The following is a 26,024-nucleotide window of genomic DNA, read 5'->3' on the forward strand; positions in this document are numbered from 1 at the left end:
TATATCTGACAGCTTTCATTTTTCAAATAGTAAGTTATACAGATACATAGTTAGCTTCAGTTTGCATCCACTGTGGAGGAATATAATGGCAATGAGGGACACTGAGAAATGATCACAATCTCGAAATCTACCAAATTACTGCTTAAAATCATCTCCAACGTTTCAGAAACATAGAAGGCCACTCTATCATTAATTGTTTATACGGCCTATTGATCAAGTGAAAACGATTCCACTATATAATGAATAAACAACATTATGACCCACAGGGCTTATATTATATTTCATCCTGACCTTCTTGAAACTAGATGGCAAAGAGTCAACAGTCTCAAATCTTCTTCCTCCCAAATTAAATTATCTTTCTGAACCACAGCAACGATAAAATTTAGTAAATAAAAAATTTAAAAAGCACTAATGATTAAATATTTCTCTCACTCATCAATATGTAACCATTGACTCTACTGAATTAAATTAGAACCATATGATTTATTTTGGTCTGAGTCCTTTCTTTCCATGTCCTACCTACAAGCACTCCTCATATAGCTGGCAATGAAAGAACATCTTCACACAATCATTTGGTTTAAGACTTTGCTTTGAGTTTAATCATTATATTAGTTTTCCAAGTAAACTACATTTCTTGGGTATGTCACAGTGCCCGTCAGGTGGCAAATTAGTTGCAATCCACCCATCTGCTTGGGAATGAACAGATCACTAAAATGGACATAGTAATTTACAAAAACGTGCTGAGCTATTTTCAAGATAAAAAGCAGCTTCAAAAGTTATTCTCATAGGCATTTGAATGTGTTATGTAAAGACAAAGTATTGAAGCTAAAATACACTTTTTCTTCATATGTAATACATGAATGGACTATGAGTCTTTATTATATCATTATTGGAAATGCTGTTAAAATTGTTTATTTCAAAATTAGAGATGGAATATAATGCTGATAGTCACAGGTATTTAAAACCCAAGCATTTGTTCACGAGGAATGAAACCATAGTCTCTTGAGTACTGCCCTATTTACTCTGTGAGATCCATCTTGAATTCTACCTCTTTCTTGAAGATTCCCTGGCTACTTCCACAATCTCTTCTCTCCAGGTGCCTAACGCACTTACATTCTTCACAATGCCCTTTAACAATTATACTTTGCCTTTCATTTCTTGCTCATTCTAGTGTATTTTCACCTTTATTGTAAACTCTTTAAAGGAATACAGCTTATAGTTCTGTATCCCACAACTTGTGGCTAACTATTGAACACATAATTACACTATATGCTCAATAAACAACCAGTTATCAGTTAGACTTTAACAAACAGTGGATTGAAGTATAACTTTTTTGAGAGCCAACTAAATAGTCTAAGAAAATGAATCTACGTATCAGAGGTAAGATTTGTCAATGTCACATGCATGTTTTTGAAAATATTACCTCTGGAAGCCCAAAACAGCCCAACTTAAAAGACTTCAGTAAAAAAGTTGAGATGATCCCTTTAAATCTTTCCAAGTTCTTGAGAATGCCTTTCACATTTTTTAATTCCATGGACCTCTTTCTTTCCTTGACCCCAAAATTCCTTAGGCCACCTGTTAAAACTCATTTCTACTTGCCACCTAAAGAATACCCAAGGTAGTCCACGGAATTTCCTCCAATGAATAATACAGTAGACCCATTCCATAGCACAGGTAATCTGAAGGCTTAACAGGGATACAGCTATTTCTGCTCTAGAGGTAAACACTATAACAAAAGGGAGGAAAAGAAACAGAATGTGGGAAAAAATACAGATGACTAAGTTTAACTTGACTTCTCCACCATCCTATTCCATGTGGAATTTCTGAAGAACAGATGAACTACAAATTGGTCCATAATGTGCAAAAATCAAAAAAAGAGAAAAATAGTTATAAAAAATATTTAACTACAATAATCAAGAACAAAACAGGTAACACATCCGTGAGAATTTTTGGAACTTTTTATGTAAAACGGGCAGTAATTTGGGACTTGACAAAGGGTTAATGGTGAGTTCAAAGAGTAAAAGGAAAAATTAATCCTCATACATTTAAAAGGTGGAAACCAATGCAATCCATGTAAACCAGTTATTTTTAGAGACTCAGAAAATTAGATGCTGAAGTAAACTAATGAGATTTATAAGTAGATTATTTTACATTAAAAACTATCTTGAAAACTACTATCATTCAGAGATGGAATAAATACATCTCTGTAATAAAGACAGAGAATAATGTCTCTTTTAGAGGATTTAGGGATCAACTGTAAGAGGTCCTCTTAGTCTCTTACTCTAGCTGTTACTGCCTGTCCTCTTTGTTACAAAGGATAAGAGGAGTGTGACAAAGTGTGAGGCTTTACATGCCCACTATTCATTCACTTTAACTTATGATCCCCAAGAGTAGTGTATTTAGTGTCTATTAACAGAGTAACTGTTGGAAATGTTTCCATTAGTGGTATTTTTTATTCATCTACTGGTTGATTATTTAAAGATTAGAAAATATAATAGCTGGTACATATAAATAAGAATAAAATCATGCTTTGGGTTTGGGCAGGATTTTACAACCTTGGCACTACTGATCTTTTGTGCCAGGTAATTTTTTGCTGTGGAGCCTCTCCTGTACATGATGTCATGTTTACCAGCACCCCTAGCCTCTACACACTGGATTCCAGTAGCAGCCAGCCCCTAGTTATAACAATGAAAATGTCCCCAGACATTGCCAAATGTTTCCCAAAGGGCAAAATTGCCTTCGGTTGAGAATTACTGAAGTAAGGGTTTATGTTACAAAAAATAAAAGACAACAGAACTTCCTTTAAAGGAAAATCCCAGACTCCTAGGACTGTTTTCGCCCTGTAGTGCAAAGACCATGCCTAAATCATGCCAGACAGCGAAGACTCTATCCTGTTCTTACAAAGAACTCTGCCAAGTCATTCCAAACATAAATCATCCACAACCACCCATTCCAAAGCTTAACCACAAACTCCATTCATCTGAATGATTTTGTGTGTGTATCTGTAACACAGTAATGATTAGCTGTGGGATTCTGTTGGACAGGAGAAAACTGTAAAGGGGATTTAGAGACTAAACATCGGTAACTTGACAGTCGCTACTGAAATATGTGGATCTTAGGCTTTTTAATTACACATTCTATTATAACATGGTATAAAGTGATGAAGGCAATGATGTTTTTAAAATGTTTTATCTTTAGAGATAATATCAACTTGGCTTATCAAATTATACCCCAAATAATCCAGGAACAGCACTTTGCTTTTTCTAAACTATCCCTTTGTTCAATACGGGACTAGCCAGATGCTAAGAATGAAATTATAAGGAACTACCATTATTTTCAAGTGAAAGGACACCAACTGCTACTATATATTCAAAGTATTCTCAGTGTCAGATTCTTCTAAGACACTTCAGTAAAAGATTTTCAGGCCGGGCGCGGTGGCTCAAGCCTGTAATCCCAGCATTTTGGGAGGCCGAGGCGGGTGGATCACAAGGTCAAGAGATCGAGACCATCCTGGTCAACATGGTGAAACCCCGTCTCTACTAAAAATACAAAAAATCAGCTGGGCATGGTGGCGTGTGCCTGTAATCCTAGCTACTCAGGAGGCTGAGGCAGGAGAATTGCCTGAACCCAGGAGGCGGAGGTTGCGGTGAGCCGAGATCGCGCCATTGCACTCCAGCCTGGGTAACAAGAGCGAAACTCCGTCTCAAAAAAAAAAAAAAAAGATTTTCAGATGGCTAAATATTCAAAGTAAAATGGCAACTAGATAGAATAATTCAATAGCTTTACTATCAGTGAGACAAATCATTAGTATACATTACCAGATAGCCTATTCATGTCCCCTTTAAAAGAAAAAAAATACTCTCTGAAATCTGTTAACTGATCAGATGAAAAATGAAAATCCTGTGTTTTGTGATAGATAAATGGCATTGCAAATATGGCTTCTGATATAGCCTATTGGGTTATCCTTCAAAATGATCTTTTCTCCCTAGTTGATAATATTGTTTTGGTTCTGCAAAACTTTTTCTAAAAGAAATGTAGTTGGTTCCCTTTTTGAAATTATACTTTTTGTGCATGGAAGCACATTTCAAAGATACTTCCCATGCATGAAGTGGACTAGGATAAAATCAAATTGCCTAACTCAAAACTCTTGAGCATGACAGGAAAAGAAAGAAACACAGAAGGGAAGAAAAATCAACATCAAGTGGGCAACTCTTAATACAACTGGAATCCCAACATGCTGGTATAGTGCCCCAGGCTTTTATTTGTAATCAAAACTTTCCTTATTCATAGGACACATGTAGTTTTGACCATAAGGTTTTAAAGAAGTGGAAAATGATGGTGGAGAAATAAAAATGTTAGCCAAAAGGAATTCTAGCATAATAACAGTGGATACAGTTGATATTTTTCTAAGCTTTCACTCTAGTATCTCCAAATAGGAGGTGGGTGAAGAGAAAATTTGAAAATAAGTCATCTGCTATTTACTTGAAATGTGCTGAAATGTGAGATAATTTGTGATTTACATGTTCCATCTTGGGAGATGATACAAAAAGGCCAATTCCATTTCTACTGTTCGCTTCTCAGGAATGTATAGGCTAACTGACAACTTAGCATCTCCACCACTAGGACCAACTAAATATGGATTTTCAAGGATATCGGAAATCTTAACTTCTGGAATTTTTTTGATTATTGGAGTAGGTTATCAGATACCTATTTTTTATCAGTACTGCTTGAGCAAAAGAGACCAAAGACCACATAAATCCAGAATGACTTCCTTTATCATAACAGAGAAAGACATCTAAATGTGGATATGAGAAGAAAAAGGGGCAAATGCAAGACGAAGAGCAGTGGTACAGGTATCACCTAGGATCACTCGATTTCTCACATGCTTTTGCATTTGTAGGATTTAAGGTTCACACATTTTTTAGACTACGTTATTGCACAAGGGACTCAAATTTCATCTTATCTGCATCCCAAACCTAACTTAAAATCTAGGCTCTTTCCTCCGTTTAATGACAAACTTTAAGTTCAACAGCAGACTCTGGGCTATGGTGGTATTTAAGGATTGAAAAAGTCACCTGAATTGTTTCCTCCAAGATAAAGAGACATGCTAGAATAGATTAATGTAGGTGATGGACAGAGTGGAAATGCTTAGTAATGAAAGACATAACACTCTAGAGCCCAGCAGTTTTCACCTGGAGTGAGGAAAACTGAGTGTGAGTGGCAGGCTAGGATGGGAATTAAAGTTAAAGTACTAAAAAATGGGAATCTGATCCATGTAGAAAACTCATGGTTTCTCTTACTGATGGAAGTCCATAGAAAATACAAAAACTCCTTCTTTTAGGTACTTCACAACAGGCCAGAGCTGATACGAGCTAGTCAAGGGGAAACAAAATGCCCCTCAGTGATGTATGTAACCTACTGACCATCACTCTGCCCTCTGCAGCACATTCTTTGAAACTACAGCCAGCAAAAAATGACCAGGAACCGCCATGCTAAGATTCTGCAACTTAAATAAGTATGTATTTACGTACCTAAGAAAGCTGACATTGTGATAAAGAAGGCACAGAACAAAACACAATAAACAAAAGAACAATGCCAGAGAGACTCTGGAAGGGTTTCCAAAGGTGATCTGATCCTGTTACGTCTTTGATCACAGAAACAATACAACTGTAGGAATAATGGATGTGTGCCATTTTTGCACTTATGTGCAGAGTCCCACATGCATGGGAAGACAGAGGGTAAGACTTAATAAAGTAGCTGTGACATTCCCATTACCATGTACGTCTGCCTTACCAAACGTTCGTGTGGATGCAGGCTACAGTAGCTGTTGGACTGTGGAATATGAGAAGAGTTGCCCAACATTCCTGCATAGCCAGGCTGATTCATCCCACTGGAGGAGCTCCAAGGGTCACTGTTGTGATGGCCATCTGTAAAGGACAAAGAGAACCATGACTTTCTGAGGCATTCAGCCTTGTCTTACAGAATTGGGTTTTTTCATATACTTGAAAATGACTGCCTGACGTGTTATCCATCTTTGTGTTGGTTAGCTGATTACATCGGAAGACAGTCATCATTTCTTCCCAAGTGGCTCTATATTGTCCAACAAATATTCAACTGTAGAGAACAACAGAGTATATTTCTACCAAGAATTATGTCAAGTCAGCAAGGTAATTACTGCTAAAGGAAGTATTTCTTGTAAGTCTTCTAATCCTTTATTCTATGAAAGCCAACTAAAAAGTTAAATTGTTCCTAAACTTTGGGGTGAAAAGTACTTGAGACACTACAAAGTTGACAAGTTTTAAAAGCACATAAAGAAATAAATACTAATTTAAAAAAATCCCAGGTTGAAAATGTTTAATTTCATTTTTGTAACATATATAATAGAATTAAAGTTGGAATTACATGGCATGTAGAGAAGATGTATCTCAAATATATAGTTCTTAGGCTATTTTATTTTTAGTTTTTGGTATACAGGTATATAACTTGTCTTAAACCTTCAGCAGCAATCCAAAGGGTATGTACATATCCTGGGTGGCTATGATATAACAGAAAATTCTGAGAGCTTCTGGATTTTATAAAATGATTTATGAATTATAGAGGTTTAAATTATATAAAAATTATATAAAGTATCTTTTAATATGAGGATAACCTTTTGTTAACACCATATTAAAAACGTTCCTACAGATTTTTTTCATTCTGTGGGCCTACTGGCCTACAGGTTATTATTAGCAATTGCTACTGTTTAGGTTTGATTTCCCAAGCCTAAGGAACAAGATGATCTATATTACTGCTAAGTTCATTCATTTTTCCTTTTTTTCAATAGTTTAACAAAAAGTATTGACTACTAGGTATATACCAGGCCATCAGCTGGCTGTTAACTGTACAGCAGGTATTGCTTCCTTGAAAATAAGACTATTTTCACCATAACATTTTATTTAATAAAGGCCCATTAAAAAGTCAGGCAATAGAAACGTTAAATCTGACACTGTATTTCATGAAGCTCTTTTTCACTGAGTTCTTAAATCCAGAAGTTTGAATTTTGGAACTGGACTCATTTCAGATCGGGAGGGGGGAAGAGTCTGTAGATTCCTCTCTTTAAGGAACCATGCAAGCAAAATCATGTCTGTGATTTTGACAACTTCAGAGTTTTAACTAGAAGATGGAAATTAAAGTTAAAAATAAGAGGCCACAGTAGTGAGTTTAAAATATGCCCCAGGCAGTTTCGGAATATCTTTCACCTTAATTGCATATTCCTGCAAGTCGAGTTCTCAGGGCACCAAGTACCCCTCTACTGAAGGGAAGCTGAGCTGAGACACAACCATGACGTAACTGTTTCTGTGGTCATAATGTAAAAACACAGGATTTTTTTCAAAAGTTATCATTCATGTATTTGAGTTTGAGTCCTTAGATTACAGAGGTTTAGATGTCACCTTATATTCAAATATGAAGTTCAAGATCACTAACATTTTAAATAGATGGCACATATGACAAATAAATTGAAAACATATATCACTGAACAAGAGTCTCCTGACAATGTGATACACTCGGTGGCAATGCATTTAGGATTGTTAACACAGAATACTCTGCTCCGTGCAGACTTATAAAAATACATATTTTACATAAATTATGCTTTTCACAGTAAATTAATATTTATCACATCCCATGATCTTGGCATAATGTTGTTTTGAAAGAATAGAATTAGACGTGTGCAAATTAATTGTGCTCATCATAAATGTCAAGTCAATTTTTTTTTTTTTTTTGCTTTTTGGGTATGCATATGCAGACGAACAAATTTTTTCTCCATGTTTTGTGTGGTCTGCTAGGGAAAGGAGCCTACTGATTTCATCTACCTGGCCTCCCCTGCAACGTTCACCCTTCTAGAAAGCCATTTTCCTGGGCAGATAGAAGAAATGTATCCTTCCATCAATTTTCTCAATTGCAATCTGTTTTGAGTGATGGATCCTTGAGTTGCCAACCTCTGTAAGCACATGTAGGACAATCTCTCCCATGCTCACAAAAGAGGGGAGTGATGCTGAGGGAGCTACTGTTTAGAGCTGAAGGTGATAAGCTTTTTGTCATGGCACAAAACACACCCAGGTGACATAGCCTGCTGTGTCCCTTTGAGAGTTACACCCAGGACGGGTCACACAGATAAAGGACTCCTGACACACGAGCTCTATTATGCATGGGACAAATTCTCTCTATTCCTAAGAGAGCCATTCCACCTAATTTTATAGATTTCCATGAAATTTCACATGTGAACTAACAAACTAAAAGAGCTAACACACCAAAGGGAAGGAAGATTAATATCTTTTAATGAGAATGATTTTGAGTGTGTTTAACTATGATCTGAGCAAGACACCAGGCTGCTTCCCTGGTACTCTTTGCCCCAAGTGTGCCCCCCTTCCTGTGACATGGCCCTTCCTAGAAGTGAAGAAAGAAAGAAAACTCATGGCCTGTAGACAAGGCTTATGCAAATAAGGACTTCACACTGGGGCAAAAAGAGTTAAAGTTTTCCACAAAGGGGTTCTTGGTAAATTCCACATCTAAATTCAGGGCATTAACTTGGTAACAAGATAATTACATTAGAAAATAAGTGCCACAGGCATACCAGGGCGGAGCCCTTAGAGGCATCCTCCAAGTGGTCCATTCTTAAAGTAGCTGATATTTTAAATGTCTTGGTCTTTTTTTGAGCAGCAGAAAGTTGTATGCTACCAGTCGGGAGGACTACAAGCTCAGGGTGGGGGGCACACATCCATGTATTTAAACCTACTAGACGATTAAAAGAGCAAATATACTTTATCTACCACAGAGCTGTGATTTTCTGTATTTGTCTTCTCCCCAGAAAGCTGTGTGTTTTATCCTAAGCCAGTTACTTTGTTGGGACAGAGCTTTCGACATTTAATATTCCAGTCTGAGGTTTTGTTACTTCATATTGGACCCTTGTTCCTACCTACAAATAAGTAAGTGGATGAAAATTTTATATAAGGTTATAAATTACGGCAACTTGTTCCCTGTTGGCTAAATCCAGGATGTTCAAAACATACATGGAGTTGAACCACTTTGAAACAAAAAGCTACATTGTCTCGGGGATGGTGAAGATGCTGAAACGGTTGGTTGGTCTTGCGGTGCGTGGAAGACATTATTGCTCAAAGGGGTTCAATTGAAAAGAAAGGCTTAGTACACTTTTAATCAAAACATTAATTTTTATGGAATTCCGTACCTAAGAAGAGCATGACTTCAAAAATTCTACGCTTGCCTGCTATTCTATTTCTTTTGCCCCATCTGTGACATGAAGTGACCCAGGGAAACGCTATCCAGTGGCCTTTCCCTCAGAAGCAGCAGCATCTTACCTTGCATGAAGAAGGAGCTAGGGAAAGTGCTGGTTGTTGGTTTGGAGGAAGGATAGCCTGGTGAGTCCCTATTGTAGTCGGCAGTGCTTGCTGATGGAGCATAGACCTGAGGAGAAAGAACCAACTGAGTTTTGCTTTTTGCATTGACCAAAGCATCTCAAAACTCCATTCTTTTGTAAGACGTCGGCAGAAAGTGCTACATTTCTGCCCTTCCCAGTTTAAATCTGAACAAACCCTAGAAACAGTGCCCTTTCCAAACACACTAAAACAAAACAAAACAAAAGCTCAGTGTATGTATGAATAAAAAACAACCAGGTGTGTTATATTCCAGTCGATGAAAACCATGTCTAGTTGTAAATACACTACATAATACCCATAGGGTAATCCTGTGAGTCTAAGCCCTTCTTTCTTTTTCTTCTAAACACAGATGGCCCATGAGCATGTGAAAAGTAAAAACAGAAAGACATGCATCAAACCTCTTTCAAATGGTAGAGTAAAAACTCTACCTTTCAATTAAAATTTTCACTTTTACAGAGAGGAGGTGGAGAGAGAGAGAGACAGAAGGAGAGGGAAGAGAACACAAATGAACTATCCAAATCACAGAAAGTGATAAATATATCTTAGAATATTAAATTCCCAGTGTCAGCTTTTTGCAGAGATGCATGAAAAAGGCCATTAAAAGCCTGGCTCAACATAAGACCACCAACAATCAGCATGTGCATAGGAAGCAGGAGGAGGGAGCTCTCCTTTTTTGTGCTTATTTTATTTGTGTGTACAATAAACTTATAAAGTGTGCCAAAAACCTAATTTACTTACATTCGTTTACTAATACTCATGAGACATGGGAAATCAATTCTTTATAAAAATAGCCTGTGTATTTTCTTGTTTATGTTTTCTTTAAACAGGACAGCATAGTAGAAAAGCACAAATTCATCAGGTATAGTTTAATTAGTTTTCCCTCTTGCCTTTTCTGCTAAATATAATTTTTTTTTAATCCCTATTTTCTTTTGCTCTCAAAGTTCCTCTCTCCAGATGGTCAGAAAGACTGAAACACTGTCATCCTCTTGATGAAAATGGATACCTTCCTGCCTCCATTTTGAAGCAGGCAGCGGCTCACAAAATTGGCAGTGAGCCTACAGTGATATTCACAGGTCACAGTAAAAGGAAAAGAAATTCACCAATAAAAAGGCAAGTACAGGGTTACGAAAAAATAACTCTCATTTTTTTTACAGTGCACATCGAATAAACACCTCAAGAAAAATTATATAATTGCTCTCAGAACACCATGATTCATAAACTAAACATTAATACAAGGTTTAGGATTTCACAAATGATAGGTCCACAGAGACAGATGTGGGAAAATATGCATCTTTGTCCATACATCAAATAAACACTACACATGCCCCAAAGTACCCTTGAAAATCGGGAGGTCCTGGAGCTTTAACAAAACAAAAACAAACCAGAAAAGCCCACGCGCACTTTAGAAAACAGGGATTTTTCTTAAGGCACTAATGGTTATAAGCCCTATATTTCATTGGACTTTATTTTGTAATTTTTATCGCATTTTAAATGTATGCACAGCAATTTGCTTATATTACCACAGAGCTTATAAGAAGAAAAAAAAAAAACAGTTTTTGAGTGTTTTTAAGGAACAAAGAATGAAAGAATAAAACTTTGGTTAGGAATTTAAAAACAAACCAATAATCTAATTTCTGTCAACCAAATCTCAGAATTTTCTTGAGAACTATTAACTAACAGTTTGGGAGTTACTACTAAAGATATTTACAGAAGGTCTTGAGTGTAACAAGACGAAATTTCGAAACATCACCTAGAAAAGGGGAAACTGAAAACTGACAAAATGATTGTAGTATGACTGTAACATATCTACGTGCTATTAGCCTGATCGCAATCTGGCCTCAGTATTAAGCTAAGGGTACTTTGGAATATCCCCAAATTTCAGAAATCAATACATACTTACTATAAAACTGAAAAGAGTCTCTGATCCATATTATGAAATCACCTTATGTTTTAAAATAATTGAAATCAATTATTTTAATATATACTTTAATTTTAATTAGATATTCTATTATCCTTAAACATATATATCATTATGTCAACATCATTTGATGACACCAATAAGGTTTATCTCTTTTTTCCCCCCAATTAGGGTATAATTACTTGGCATTGCTTTTGAAGGAAAAGGAAAAATCTTTGGTTAATTTTGGTTATTAACAAGAAGGCTACTTTGACTATGAATTATAATCAAGCTCAAATATATGAGAGTATTTATATAAGTAAGAGTAAGTCACTTACTCCAAATTCATGAATACTGGGTGCATGGAGAAGAGTATCTATGGGACTGTAAGTTTTTAGGATACTTATGCTATTTCTGGTTTTCTCCTGTTGTAGCCAGTTGAAGACTTTTTAGGTAAGATGAAACTTTTTATTAATAAGGAATGGACCTGTTTTAGTTTTTTTATATAGGCAATTTCTACATATTTTATACGTTTTCTTTATATCATAATTTAAAAATCAGGAACAATGTTATTCATTTTCCATTTAGATACTTTATCATTCTTACCTTAAAAGTTATTTTCAAGGAGAGATCTCTGTATTTTCGTTTACATAAATAAATAAATATCACATATAACTACTCTTTTTTAAAGTAGGGAACCAACAACTTTATCATTCTTACCTTAAAAGTTGTTTTCAAGGAGAGATCTCTGTATTTTAGTTTACATAAATAAATAAATATCACATATAACTACTCTTTTTTAAAGTAGGGAACCAACAAATTTTAGTTCAACCTCCCACATTTCAAATATAAGAAAACTCAATAATGAAATGGTCAAAGCAACCTACTTTTATTTTTCACTGTTTGATAGGTTACTTATTTTTTAGAAGGAGTCTCACTTTGCTGTTCAGCTGGAGTGGAGTGCAGTGGCGTGATTTCGGCTCACTACAGCCTCACCTCCTGGGTACAAACGATTCTCCTGCCTCAGCCTCCCGAGTAGCTGAGACTAAAGTCATATGCCACCACGCCCAGCTAATTTTTTAATTTTTAGTAGAGATGGAGTTCACCATGTTAGCTAGGATAGTCTTGATCTCTTGACCTCGTGATCCGTCCACCTCAGCCTCCCAAAGTGCTGGGATTTACAGGGATGAGCCACCATGCATGGCCAGGGTACTTTTTTTTTTTAGAATGGTGATGGAGACATAAAATGGTATTTATGAAAACACCATGATCATAATAATGTTCACAGTTCAGTTTACGTCTAACGTTTTAATCTTTCATAACCTGAATAACCAGTGAACTGCTTCATTATTTTTATTCAGTTAGCTCTTTTGTCAGTTTCTCAGTCAAGCCTTCAAAGTATGGGTTGCAATAAGGTATTTAATATTGACACTAAAGTCAATTAGAAAAGCTCATCTCCATTCAGCTTTCAGTATTATTATTCTAAGTATATGGAAAGTTTAATAAAATAGCTTCATTTAATTAATAGGATAACAACCATCCCAGATCTCTTCAAGGAGTTCGAATTGTTTTTAATGACCAACACTGGAAAATCAGTCTAATCTAAAATGAAATAAAAATCCCAAATTCTAGTACCATGTATTGGAGTGACCCCAGTTATGAAATATGAGGAAAATCCAAAATCTATCCTTGAATTTTTCTCCAATAAGAGGCTTAGATCAAGGTGACTATTGGCATTCTGATTTCTCCCACAAGAGTAATTAAAGAAGTGTGAAACTTTTGTTGCCAAATTGGAAATGGGAAGACGTGGTCAAACTCCGAGGTCACAGCTCTTCTAGTAAATTATTTGTTGAGTAAAACCTTCATGGAAAACTAGTAACACAGTATATTTAATATGCAAACTTAGCGCCATTATCTCTTTTCTTATAATTCTGCATTTATGAGAAAGTCATACATATAGAAATCCTGAGTTTAACAAAGCTCTCTAGATAACACTAAACCTTGAACTGATGAAAGTTAAAAAAAAGTTTTCATTTTACAGAATTTTTGGGTGGGGGGGATAATCTGAGAAGTATTACTATAGTACATCAGCTATCCCATTCAGTGTGTCCAACTATTCTTTCTGCACTCAAAGAAAAAACAATTTAATTTCTTCTAAATAAAACCTGTGCCCAACAGAAAAGAATACCAAGAAGGCACAGAAATCAACAAACAAAATGAAACAAAGGTATGCCTCCTACTTTTTTCCTTATGAAGCTCTCATTTTTTACTGGCCTTGGCGTATCAGTTTCAATTGCGGACATTTTAAATTAATAATGACCACCATTTGTTTAAAGCCTCTTGTGGAACAACTTTGCTGGTGGGAGTTCCACATACATTATATCTAACTTTCATAATGATCACACAAGGTGGATATTATTAATACTATCATTCTTATTTCACAAGGCTGATGTATCCTACGAAAGTCAACTGTATTACCCCAGCCCAGCTTGTGTCTGACTGCGAGTTCCACCATTTATTAACTAGGCAATCTTGGACTGGTTATTTTTAATTCAGGTCTTCAGATTCCCGCCTGTAAAGTGGAAATGACCATGCCTGCTACGCAATGTTCTTGCAAGAAGTCGATGGTCTAATATGTGTAAAGAAACTAGAATGGAACCTGGCACAGATTAATCATACAAAAACATCAGGCATTAGTGATGAAGTCTTGCTGCCATTGTTTTTATTATTTGGACAAATGTGACTCAGGAATGTTAAGCTATCTTTGCATGTTACACATTTGTTTCAAGGGGTAAAGCAAGGATGTGAACTGATCATCAAAGTCTATGTTCTTTCCATTAAAAATAATTATTTGCTTTTAAAGGGAAAAGTAAAGAAAAGCTATTTTAAGCTATTAACATGAGGTTATACTTTGGTCATAGTTTAGAGGAACGGTCTTGCAGGGTCTGATAATAACCTTTTAAGAAAATAAAATGTCATAATACACGTTATGGTGAAATCAAGTATATGTTAAGTAAGCTGCTTCCTGAAGGAGAAACCTTAGCTCTGAGGGAATAAAGAAAAGTGGCTTCGTATCACATCACCATGTGTGGATGGGCGGTAGGCACCCGATTGTCCAGTAGGCCTTTACTACTCCTTCACATTACTACCCCTTAGTGATTCTGCAAGTACCATCTGAATATATCATTTCCAAAGAGAAATCAGTTCAGAGTCATTGAAACATTGTAAGTGAGGCTTTCAGACCCTTAAAGAGAGTTACCGTATGCTTTATGGAAAGCAGAAAACAGCAAAGCAGAATTGTGCCACAGATGCCCAAGTACTAAAGGCTCATTCAGTAATTCAGACCTTGGGAGAGTTCACAAACGTCCTCACCTGTGACCGTTAAACACTCAAATGCCAAGAGTTAACTGTGTGTCACTGACGTCCACAGAACTACCCATGTGCTTTGATGCTTCTCAGCATCTACTGGGGAAATATACTTGTAGGTGATTAGCTTACTACTCAGGAAGCTGGGTTGGACCCTCAACTCTTAGAATATTTTTTGAAGGACATAGTTCTCAGTAAGAAAAATGAATGGTTCCAGGGCAGTGATATGTCCCCATTCAGAAGAGTTCAGATGGACCCTGTAATTGTTCTATGTGACCAAGATAAAGACATTGCTAGCTAATCCACAAAGCAAAGAGAAGATACACTCAGAAGAGACAGCCTCTGGATACTACATAAACAGGTTTGGTAGGATACCAGAAATCACCCAGTTCTAGAGTCAGACCAATTAGGTTCAAATTCCAGCTCTCACAATTTCTTTTGAGTACATAACAACGCACCTTATCTCTCAGAACCTCAGTTTCCTTATTTGTCAAATGGGACCATTCTTGTCAGGATCAGGGATAACGTACGTCAAACATAATTCTTAATCTGTCATGGGCACTCAATAAATGGGGTTACTAATTCTAACTCATAAGAGGTACGCATTGCTTATAATTATTTTTAACAATGGGTCTAGAAAGCTGCTGTCCAATTGGCAGCCATTAGTAATACATGGTTATTTGAATTAAACTTAATAAAAAGTTAAATCAAATTGAATGTTCTGTCCCTCAGTCACCGTAGCCATATTTCAAGTTCTCAACAGCCACATGCAGTCGCTGGTTACCATACTGAACATCACCAACATAGGACTTTCCCACCATCACAAAAAGGTGTGCTGGGGAGTCCCAGTGTAGAGTCAAGTTCATCCATGAGGAAGGCACTGGGCCATGTTTGTCCCTCGCTATCAGGACAGCTCTCACAGTAAACCTACCATGGGTAAGACTTGCTATTCCCTGAGGCTGGGGAAGCAGGAACTCTTCCGGAGTGCAGGTGGGAGAGGCAAGTTCTAGGTATCCCTGCTACCTGGCATATAATTGCTGTTCAATAAATGTTGATTGTATTGAATGGCGGAACACTGAGGTCTTAGCTTTATTTCTTATTTTTAGAGTCCTGTGTACTCTTGCATATTCCTTTAAGTGTTTTTTTCTGACCATCTGCCAAAATGCTTGCAAGTTGTGCCAAACTTGCACAGTAGACACATGGAAGAGTGTCTATGATCCCAGGTTTCTGGATATATAGGAAGCGAAAGGAAGAAACCCTTAATCTGCAATTTGGTCCTCGGCCTCTGGTGTTTTTGACAAAGGAATTGCAGTTAGACATGGTGTGATCACTTTTTATGGACAATAAAAGTTGAATAGATTTTTAGCTTTTTTTTTTTGCGGTAGTTTTTATATTACTGATAATTGGGCCCCTCTATTCCACATTCTTTCTAGTTTTTAGTATTATTTGTCAACATCCTTTTCTAGCACTTTTATTATTATTATTTTTTACAGACACTCCTTTTTCTTTCATGCTACCTCCACATCGGCTGCCCTCTGTCTTGCCTCTTGGCATCATCTTTTTAAAGCTCAAATGAGTTCAACTTCATTTTTTAAGGGAGTCAAAGGAAGAGGTGAAAGGACTTACCCCAGGGCCTGGACAGAGCCCAGGCTCCTGACTTCTCTGCCAGTTCTCTTGGCATTCTCCTTCCTAAAGTCTCTTCTAAGTTGCTAACTTAAAGCAAGTCAAATGGCATAAAAGATCAGTCTTGAGATGCAAGTAGTAGAGTTGCTTAATGGACTGTGAGGCATCAAGGCAGTTAATCATACTCAAAGGCACAGGACAGAACAGTCCAAGAGTGCAAACAATCAAAACCCAACCCAAACCATAGGATTCAAGCTCATTCACCTGACATATTTTTAATATCGTCAAGTCAAGGAATATTTACTAACAGAGGAAGAACACTCCTTCACGTCCAAGTGATGGTTAAAGTGCGACCTCCGTTATCACATAAATAGGAAATGTGTTTAGAAATAACACATATATGCCTTCAGTATGCTGACAAATAGGAGGGTATTTCTTATAACCGGAAACATTTCACAGGTGTAAGCTTTTAAAATTGTGACTTTTTACTCCATCTAAATCAGTTCAAGTATTTAAAAGAACTAACCAAGTAGTTCTAAGTAACCAAAACAATACATGGTAAGAAGAGTTTTACTGCTCAGATTCACTTTATTGGTAATGTGAAAAAAAAAAGTATTTCAAAACTATCAAAATGTGTAAAAATGTCCCATTCATGTGTATGATATTCATATTTTATTTTTACTCATTGAGTGATGACCCATCTTCCCTCTACCCGGATGCACCACAAAAAAATCTATGAAAAAGAATATACGTATTTCCCCAAAAGGAAATTCCCTGAGCATGTTAATATATTTAGAACACAATTCACTTCAAATATACATAAATATCTATACATCCCATCACAAAAATCAGATAATTTTCTCAGCTTCTAAATATCAGCTGAGTCACTATTACAACTAAGGTATCTGAGGCACAGAGAGGTTAAGTAACTTGCTTAAAGTCACACAGCTAATAAACAGGCAAAACTGAGATTCAAAACCATGTATTCTTGTTTCAGAGTTTGAGTTTTTAACTACTATAACACTATCTCCTGATAACCGAGAATTCTCTCCAGGCTGCTGATGGACTCCTATCAAAACCCAGCTTTGTAGGGTCCTAGGTCCCCTATACTGCCTAGCCATTTAGCAGCCTAGTGCTGTTTTGCCCATAGAGAAGAATGCAAGACCATCTCAGGGCAGCACAAAGGAGGTTCTTGTGTGTTACTGCAAGAGGCAGGACCATTCATCTGTCTTCCAGACATGAAGTTGAGCTAAGATGCAGCAGGTATTAATAGACTTGTTTAATACTACTAGAGATGGAGAGAGGTTAAGTAATCGGCTGAGAGTTACACTAGGGCTTAGTGGTGAAACCAGACCCATGACTAAATACTAGTGCACCAAACTGAGTAAAACCCACCATATTATTATCTCAAGTATGAAAGTGAAGTGTAAATACAGTCTTCTCTATGTGTACTAGCCTCTGGCTCCAAATACTTCTTTTTATTTTTACACCTGCATTTCTCTTGCTCTTGGCAATAACTGAGCAGACACTCTATGTTTCCTATTACTTTCAATGTAGTATATCAGAGGAATGCTCACTGCCAACATTATGAGTACCTTGGCCCTAGCTGAGAGTGCCTTAAACTGATTAAGTTATACCTGGCCAAATAACACTTGAAACACTTAATTGCTTAAAATTTGGTCCAGGTGAAACCCTGACTTCTTCCTGGTTACATTCCTTATGTTACTTATTCATGTGGGAGTTGGCTTCATTACCGGGCTCAGGATTGGCACAGATAAAAGACTGGGATGCTAAGCATATCACAACTCTAATATGTTCTAAACACCTAACTAAGTTGTTTCCAAACTTGTATTTACCAAATGCACATGAGAAGAAATTCAAGGTAATGTTAAGGAGAACCTGCTGTATTATTTCAATTAACCATTATTGCTTCTGGTTATCTTAAATCTTAAACAGATGTGACTAAATTATTTATATCTCTGTTTACATCTATCATATCAAATTCATGATTGTCAATTATGCCTAACAGATCATCTCCCATCTCAACACGATCTCCCCCTTTAGCAACCAACTGATTTTTGTTTTAGATGATGACTACTGCTTCATTAAGAGGTGTTGGAACATCAAAATAGGTTTCGTTATCTGCCAAAAAATAGTTTTGCGACCTCTGAAAGCACCGTTTTATCAATTAAATTAGGGCAGCAAGTCTTCCAGATGAAAACAAATTCTATGACTCTGCAATAAAGACAGAAATTAAATTTAGGTTTACTCCAATGTTCATTGTTGTTTCCTCTATACCCTATTGTACACTAAGAAGGCCTGCTAAGGATAGCCGATTGCAGAAACAATAACATTAAAAAGAGCATTACAAAAAAAAAATGTGCAGGTGTGCTTGGGCAAATGTGTGTGTGCATGTAATGCCTGGCACAGAACAGGCTCAAATTTTTACTAAGTGCATGTATGCAAGAATGAATAAACATGCCACACACAAGACACACATCAAACTAAGAATAACATCATAGCACAGAGAAAGATAAACATTCATTGGTTCTGCCAAAATCGATTTTACTGCATTCCACTTCTCTAACATGTTTAGGGCTGAGCTTTCTTTAGGACATGGAATTACCTATAATGGTCCTAAGGATTTTAAGAGCACCATTCCCCCACCCTTTTCCCTTTGAAACTTCAGTCCACAGGTTGATGCCGGAAGCCTAGAGCTAACATCCTTAAGAAAGGACGTAAGCCCAAATACGTTTAGATACGATTGGAGTGAACAAATTAATTTCATTGTTGCAGACTTTTGTCAAGGTACATTATCATGAGGGGTAAAAGCCTCCATTCCTGAAAGAGTTTCCACAGTTACAAACACACTTTTCATCACATCTCCAACCACTCCCTGTCTTTAAAAATGCTGTCACAGTTTGTTACCAGTTATTGCCCTTCAATGCAATGAGGTTTCAGATCTTTTCCCAATAATCAATTTTTAGAAAGCATTTTTGGAAAGCAGAGGTGTGAGAATTCTAAGAGGGGGTAACAAGAAGGGAAAGCAGCACAAAGAAAAATGCTAACTATGTTATAGTTTAACCTTTTGCATACAACCCTAAAGGCACTCTCCAGTCCCAAATGTCTTTAATGCTGTGTTTGTACCTAATAAGCACAGACAGCCAGAAAGCCATCATTCCTAAGTACCTGTACCTATTCCTTCCCAGAAAGCAAGAGTGATCAAGGAGAAAGTTGCGTCAGACACAAGCAGAAAGTCACACTTTGAAGAGTCGATACCCAAGCAAGAATGAAAAGACAGTGAGACCAAGATTCTAACAAGCATTAAAAAAAAAAGAAAAAGAATACTCAAAGAAACAATTCACAAAAGAAAATACATAGGTACTTCTCTAAATATATTCTTCGATCTCGAAGTTAATTACATAAAGGAAATGACAAAATTCTATCACTAACCATTATTTAAAGTTCCTATCTTCATAGTATTTTCAATCAAAAAGACTTTTTTTCATCCATCATCATATTTGATCATCATTTTGAGATGGATTATCTATCCAAGTGGTCAACCATGCCACCTATCTTATACATTCGGCAACAGAAGCTTGGAGAGCTTGGAGTGGGTTAAGTGCCTTCCTTTTCCGTGACTCACGTGACTGAATAAGGGTAGGAACGGGGATATAAACTAGGTCTTTTCACTCTAAATCCTGGGTCAGAAGTTAGCATTTGACCAGAATATCCTTCCAAATCACCTACAGTCTAAGGAATCTGGTGGACAACTTTTCGTATTTCTAAAAGATACCTACTAGTGTTAAGTAGAGCTATAAATGAACTCTGCTGTGCTTTGAAGCATCAAACTTAACTCTGGGTGCTTTAAACAGATGCCTTCATCTGCCGCTTACCAAGAGAATTGTTATGAACAGTGAGTTTCCAATCTGGTAAAGTTTTGAACAGGAATCACTGGCATGGTACACTGTAAAATTGTTACCCCATCTTCCCTTTCACAAAGCTGAAAAAAAGTACGAATTATCTTTTTTCTGTCAAAACATACGGCCCTAACTACTTTCAACTGCAAACAAAAGCATGAAATAATTACCAAATGTATGACTCTGTGGCACAGATTGAAATGAAAAAAATAAGTATGCAAGTTGTCAACATCCACGTCCAATCAGCTGCTTCTCTATCTGTTATCCATTCAAATGCCCACCCCCTCCCCTCATGCCCAAAGCAAACTTTTAGGTGAAATCAACCAGCAATATTTCACTAATTTAACTCAGAGCAGAGCTTCTAGCTAGCAACAGGGTTAGGTGCTTTGGTAAATTACATACAAAACGAAAAATTGGAAGGGCAGAATTTTCCCTAGGAGCTAGTTGGGAGATTTATGATGTACAACAGCAACTAGAAAACGTGTTAAAGCGAGTAGTCTTTTGTACAAACCATATGTGCTAAAGAAATGTAAGGAAAGTTATCCTATAGGGTTATTCAAAAACACTTCTTAAAGGAGGTGAAATATTAATTAAGAAAGGCAATAATATTCCTGAAATAGGACCAGAAGAATAAGTCATCAACAATAATTAGTTCATGACTTCAGGCATACTCAAAATATAATTGAGTTAGCTTTCTCTAAATATTTAAATTTTAGGTATTTTTAAAAATTTGATCTAATTTTTTCACAATTTAAAAAATGTGCTACTGGGTACCTCAAATATTCTTTGGGAAAGAGGAGGGCATAAATAAATGTGAACAACAGCAATTTCTTTAACAATAATAGTTATAGTAAGAATGACCCTTTGATATTTCTTTCCAAGAAATGTAAAGTTTGTTAACTACTTTGTTCAATAATTTTGGATTTTCAAAAATAGAAATGTAAAACCCAGATAGATGATTGCTTAAAATTAAAAGAAGTAGTTTAAAAATTTCAGTGTTGATGAAATTAAAGAGAAAATGTCTTTACAAGAAAAGCAGCAGTTTAACACAACAAAAGGCTCAGAATTGATTTCTGTCTTTTTTGTCTTTGTTGATAAATTAGTATCTAGTGAGAATTTAAGAGAAACATACAGAAAGGTTAAAAGAAGCAAGGAATGTTTCCTATTTTTCTTTTTTACTGGTGGAGAAACATCCATTAAATTAGATAGTTATTTGTTTACATAATTAGGAAATATTAGGTCCTCTGTCTGGAACTTCCTAATCTATAAATAAACATAAATGAATGTGTGTGTATAGCAAGCATGCATGTGTATGTGATAACATTAAAATTAAAGGTTTATAAAGCATAGAAGTAGGTGATAGGAAGGAACCGCTTAATGGGTTAAGCATTTCCTTCTGGGCTGAGGAAAATGTTCTGGAACTAGACAAATGTAATGATTCCTCAACATTTTGAATGTACTAAATATTACTGAATGGTTTTACTTCAAAATGGTTAATTTTATATTATGTGACTTTGACCTCCATTAAAAAAACAAAATAACACATAGTAGCAAATTCTTAACTTACATGTTGTCCTTCAGTAAAAAAATATTTGCAAGGGCCCCTCAGTAGGGAGATGGAATTCTAGTAGAGAGGACAAGATAATGGCCAAATTTCTTAAGCAGTTAAATCTTGTTATCAGTTGCTACATGGAACATTTAGGTAAATAATGTAGCTATTATTAGGAGAGGAGGCTGCCTTTCCACTGAAATAAAAACTGCTCTCTTACCAAAGTCACTCATGTTCTCTGTTAGCAAACTCAGCGTTCCTCATTCTACCAAGAAAATGAACCTATGATTTTTCCATCATTGCCAAAACATCTTAGGAGAGCCAACTGGCTATAAATAATGGTCCCTAATGTGCTCTACAGAGCAGGAGACAGCTTTTTAGATTTGGTTCTATCAGTAATGAACTGACCACAGATAGGCACGTCTCTTAACCTCTTTCTGATTCTTACAATATTCATTTGAAAAACGTAGTTCATAACATTTGCCACTGCAACAAGACACTGAGGAAACACTGAAAAAGTAGGAGCTCTAAGGTATTTAATTTGTAGAGCATGTCCAGCACCTGAATGATGCTGAAATTATTTTTTGATGTTGATGAACCTCAGTGTCCTTAAACTGAAAGCTTCTTGACATATGGATAATCTATTCAGCTCTTCTTTCCAAAAAGTCTAAACAGGACTGTGTACTAATAGTATAATATGGACAGGAATATGGACCAAATATTGGAGAAGAATGAGCTCAATCAATTTTCATTAAATATATTTCATCTTCTAAATTTTCCAAAGACTTTTCTTTTACAAAGTCATATTTTGGCTGGGAGTGGTGACTTGCACCTGTAATCCCAGCACTTTGGGAGGTTGAGGTGGGCAGATCACTTGAGGTCAGGAGTTCCAGACCAGCCTGGCCAACATGGTGAAATCCTGTCTCTACTAAAAATACAAAAATCAGCCGGGCGTGGTGGTAGGTGCCTGTAATCCCAGCTACTTGGGGGACTGAGGCATGAGAAACGCTTGATCCCAGGAGGTGGAGGTTGTAGTGAGCCAAGATCATGCCACTGCACTCCAGCCTGGGTGACAGAGACTCTGCCTCAAAAAAAAAAAAAAAAAAAAAAAGAGAGAGAGAGAGAAAGAAATTCATATCTTACATGAATTATCTAAGACTTATCCCCCGATAAATACTATGGGCTCCTTAGGAGCAAAGATTATGGTTTAGAGCACATCCAACACAATGGGTTGCCCAAGCAGGTACCCAATAAATAGTAAACAAATAAGGGAGGAGTCAGCCAAAGTAGAAGAGAACCAGTCCTTTCCTTCACGTACAAAGTTTATGCAGCAGAATTTTAGTGTTGAAGGGGAAGCATACTTCATATATCCTTTTTCAGAAACTGTTCTCTGAATCATGAGTGGCTTCCACAGGTGTTGTGCATGGGGTGAACTTCTGGCCTTGTACCAGGAAGAAGGTATCATACGGAGATGACACAGATATGAAAGGTATCATGATGCAATTCCACAGTTGTCCCGCACTGGATGTGCACAATTGTCCAAGAAGCTCATCCATGTAGAATTTTTGACCACCTCTGACTTGCTGTATTTGTGATATCTGTATCTCAGTTTCTGTGTCCAAATTTAATTCTTATTTTATTGTTGTAGGGACAGGGTCTCACTATGTTGCCCAAGCTGGTCTCAAATTCCTAGCCTCAGAGAATCCTCCTGCCTTGGCCTCTGTGCATGGAATTTTAAAATAACAATTGCAAGAAATTACAAAAAACCAAGAGTCAGTTTATGAATTTAATCTTCTTCCCAAAATTCAGAAACGTAATCAGAAGTCACAAGCAAGGTAAGACCATGCATCATCTTTGATGGTGTTTCCCATTTCCATTGGATAGAGCCTCAAAAACATGTTGAACTGACTTATAAGGAGGCACCACACAGAATACAAACCTCAAGCTGCACTGCCTGCTTGAAAAACCCTCCCGTAGGTTGCGGTGAGCCGAGATCGCGCCACTGCACTCCAGCCTGGGTAACATGAGTGAAACTCCGTCTCAAAAAAAAAAAAAGAAAAAAAAAAAAAAGAAAAACTCTCCCGTTTTACCTGCCCCCTAATTCTTCCTGTTCTTCATCCCATTAGCCTACACTGCTCATTTTGCCCTTTGCATGTGTCGTACCGTGTGTTGCTGTCTTGTTTTATATTTATGATTTGTTTTCTCAAATCTCCCAGACCGCATGTGTCATTCTTTTCCCAGTCACTCTCGAGGTCTGGTAGATAAGATACTTGATGCTCATTTTCCAGTGATGAGGATGACGATGATGACAATGATGATGGAAATTACCCTGCAATGCCCATTCTCCACTTCTTTACCTTCCTTCCACACCCACTACTTCAATGAAACTGCTCAAGAGCTCCTGGATGCTGCAGCCAAATGTGGCTTTTATCTCTCAGCAACATCTGACACTGTTGACAATTTCCTCCTTCTGGTCAGATCGGTTTCCCTTGGCTTCTCTGACTCTTAAGTTTTCCAGGTCCTCCTATCCCTCTGGACTTTTAAATTCAATTACATCTCACACATACCCATTTGAAAGGCTCCTTGTCACATTCATGATAAAATCTCAACTCCTTAATAGGACTCACAAGTGGCTTTTTGATCAGGCCACTGTTTATCTTTTCAGTCTCTTCTTTCACTGTTACCCTTTTGTACCATAAGCTCCAGGCGTTCTGAGCTACTTCTGGGTCACGGGATATGCCATGCTCACCTGCTTCCAGTTACAACCCTTGAGTTTTGCCAGCTTAACTCCCATTTATCCTTGCACTTCACTTCCTCTAAGACCAAATGTGGACTAGTTGCCCTTTGCATATCTACCTTCAGGAGCCTGTACTCCCCAATCATTGCATGATCAGACTAGGTTATAACAGTCTGTTTGCCTATTTCATGTTTGTCTTGTTCAGAGTTATATTCTAACACCTCACTCGTAGTAGACATTTGATAAGTATTAGCTGAATTACTTTATTCTGTCAAGCTTCCTTTCAGCATCTGAGTGAAGGAGTTAGGAAAAGTACATTAAAGTGGTTTTCTTTTTTTTTTCTTAAACAACCAAAATAACTCCTCCCGAAATAGGAAAGATGAAATCTACTGCCTCTCTGTAACTCTCTGGAACTGATAATCTCAGGCGATAGTGCTAGTCCAAAGAACAGATACAGAGTTTCATCCAAGTGCATGTCAATGACTTACCATCAGTGAAGAAGCCTGAAGCTCTGGCTATTTTTGTTCTTTAAATTCCCTGTGTTCTGCTCCTGTACTTAAAGCCAGATGCAGAGGAATCCCAGGATTCAGAATCCCTCATGTTAGCTGCCTTGAGTGCAATGTGGGAAAGAGAATGAAAACTTCCACTGCTTAGAGGGACACAGAGCTCAGGGGTAAAAATGAGCAAGGACCCAAGTCATAGTTTAAGCATGGGAGCATGTGATCCAGCTTCCACCATATGGCTAAGAGAGGGCATCCTTCATCTTCAACATATTTTACCTGCAGTGGTTTTTTACTTCAATTTGACAGCAATATTGTCTTTGGAGACCGTTTCTTACTAATGATACTTTTCTTCTGTTACATGCCAGCCACACCAAAGATGGCCACATCAGTGTGACTGCTCCTAAGATGAAATGATCTGTGGTGTTTTAAAAATAGTCTGAGGTGAACAAACCATGTTCAGATTTGCATTTCCTTGAAATGCAATGTTATTTTTTAGTTCCTAATTGAAAAAATTTAAACTGCAAGTAATTAAGTGTGGGGGAGCGCACCAAGGTGGCTCACATTTAGGCACATGGTAAACTGATTTGCCATTGAACAAGAAGGCTAATATTAGGAATGGGTGAGCCAAGCCATGCTTTGTATTTGTTCAACGTCTCATACTATTTTTCAAATGTCATGGGCTCAGCAAAACCCAAAACACATTTTCTCAGCACTTCTCTCTATTTTCCAACCCATATGGACTTCGAGAAAAGTTTGATTCATATGTTTCTGATTTATTTACATGCAAGTCATCAGAATGTTGTTTTGTAGAAACTATTTGATGTCCAGAAAGCCTAGAGTCTTTTCTTTGAGGTTTCTTTATTCCCCCTTAGGATCAGGAAGCCATGGTTTCCAAATACAAAAAAAATAAATAAATAAATAAATAAATAAATAAAAGGAAAGAAAGGGAGAAAGGAAGGAAGGAAGGAAGGAAGGAAGGAAGGAAGGAAGGAAGGAAG

At 36.9% G+C, this 26,024-nt stretch overlaps 1 protein-coding gene and 1 long non-coding RNA gene across 51 annotated transcripts in view; both read right to left on the bottom strand.

Moving 5' to 3' along the window:
* Positions 1-26,024, bottom strand: part of TCF4 (transcription factor 4) — a 370,299-nt gene that overhangs the window by 46,464 nt on the left and 297,811 nt on the right. For all 50 annotated transcript variants that reach the window (XM_032293849.1, XM_032293840.1, XM_032293844.1 and 47 more), the window contains 2 exons: positions 9,354-9,459; positions 5,794-5,927 (listed from right to left, as the gene is read on the bottom strand). In XM_032293849.1, the coding sequence (XP_032149740.1) occupies positions 5,794-5,927; positions 9,354-9,459 (240 nt within the window). The remainder of the gene's footprint in view (positions 1-5,793; positions 5,928-9,353; positions 9,460-26,024) is intronic.
* Positions 13,252-26,024, bottom strand: part of LOC116561846 — a 14,881-nt gene continuing 2,108 nt past the window's right edge. Inside the window, exon 2 of the long non-coding RNA XR_004273630.1 lies at positions 13,252-16,721. This is a non-coding gene — a long non-coding RNA (uncharacterized LOC116561846). The remainder of the gene's footprint in view (positions 16,722-26,024) is intronic.

This window comes from Sapajus apella, unplaced genomic scaffold (genome assembly GCF_009761245.1).
Source record: "Sapajus apella isolate SASKATOON/1434 unplaced genomic scaffold, GSC_monkey_1.0 scaffold30, whole genome shotgun sequence".
Classification (NCBI taxonomy): domain Eukaryota; kingdom Metazoa; phylum Chordata; class Mammalia; order Primates; family Cebidae; genus Sapajus; species Sapajus apella.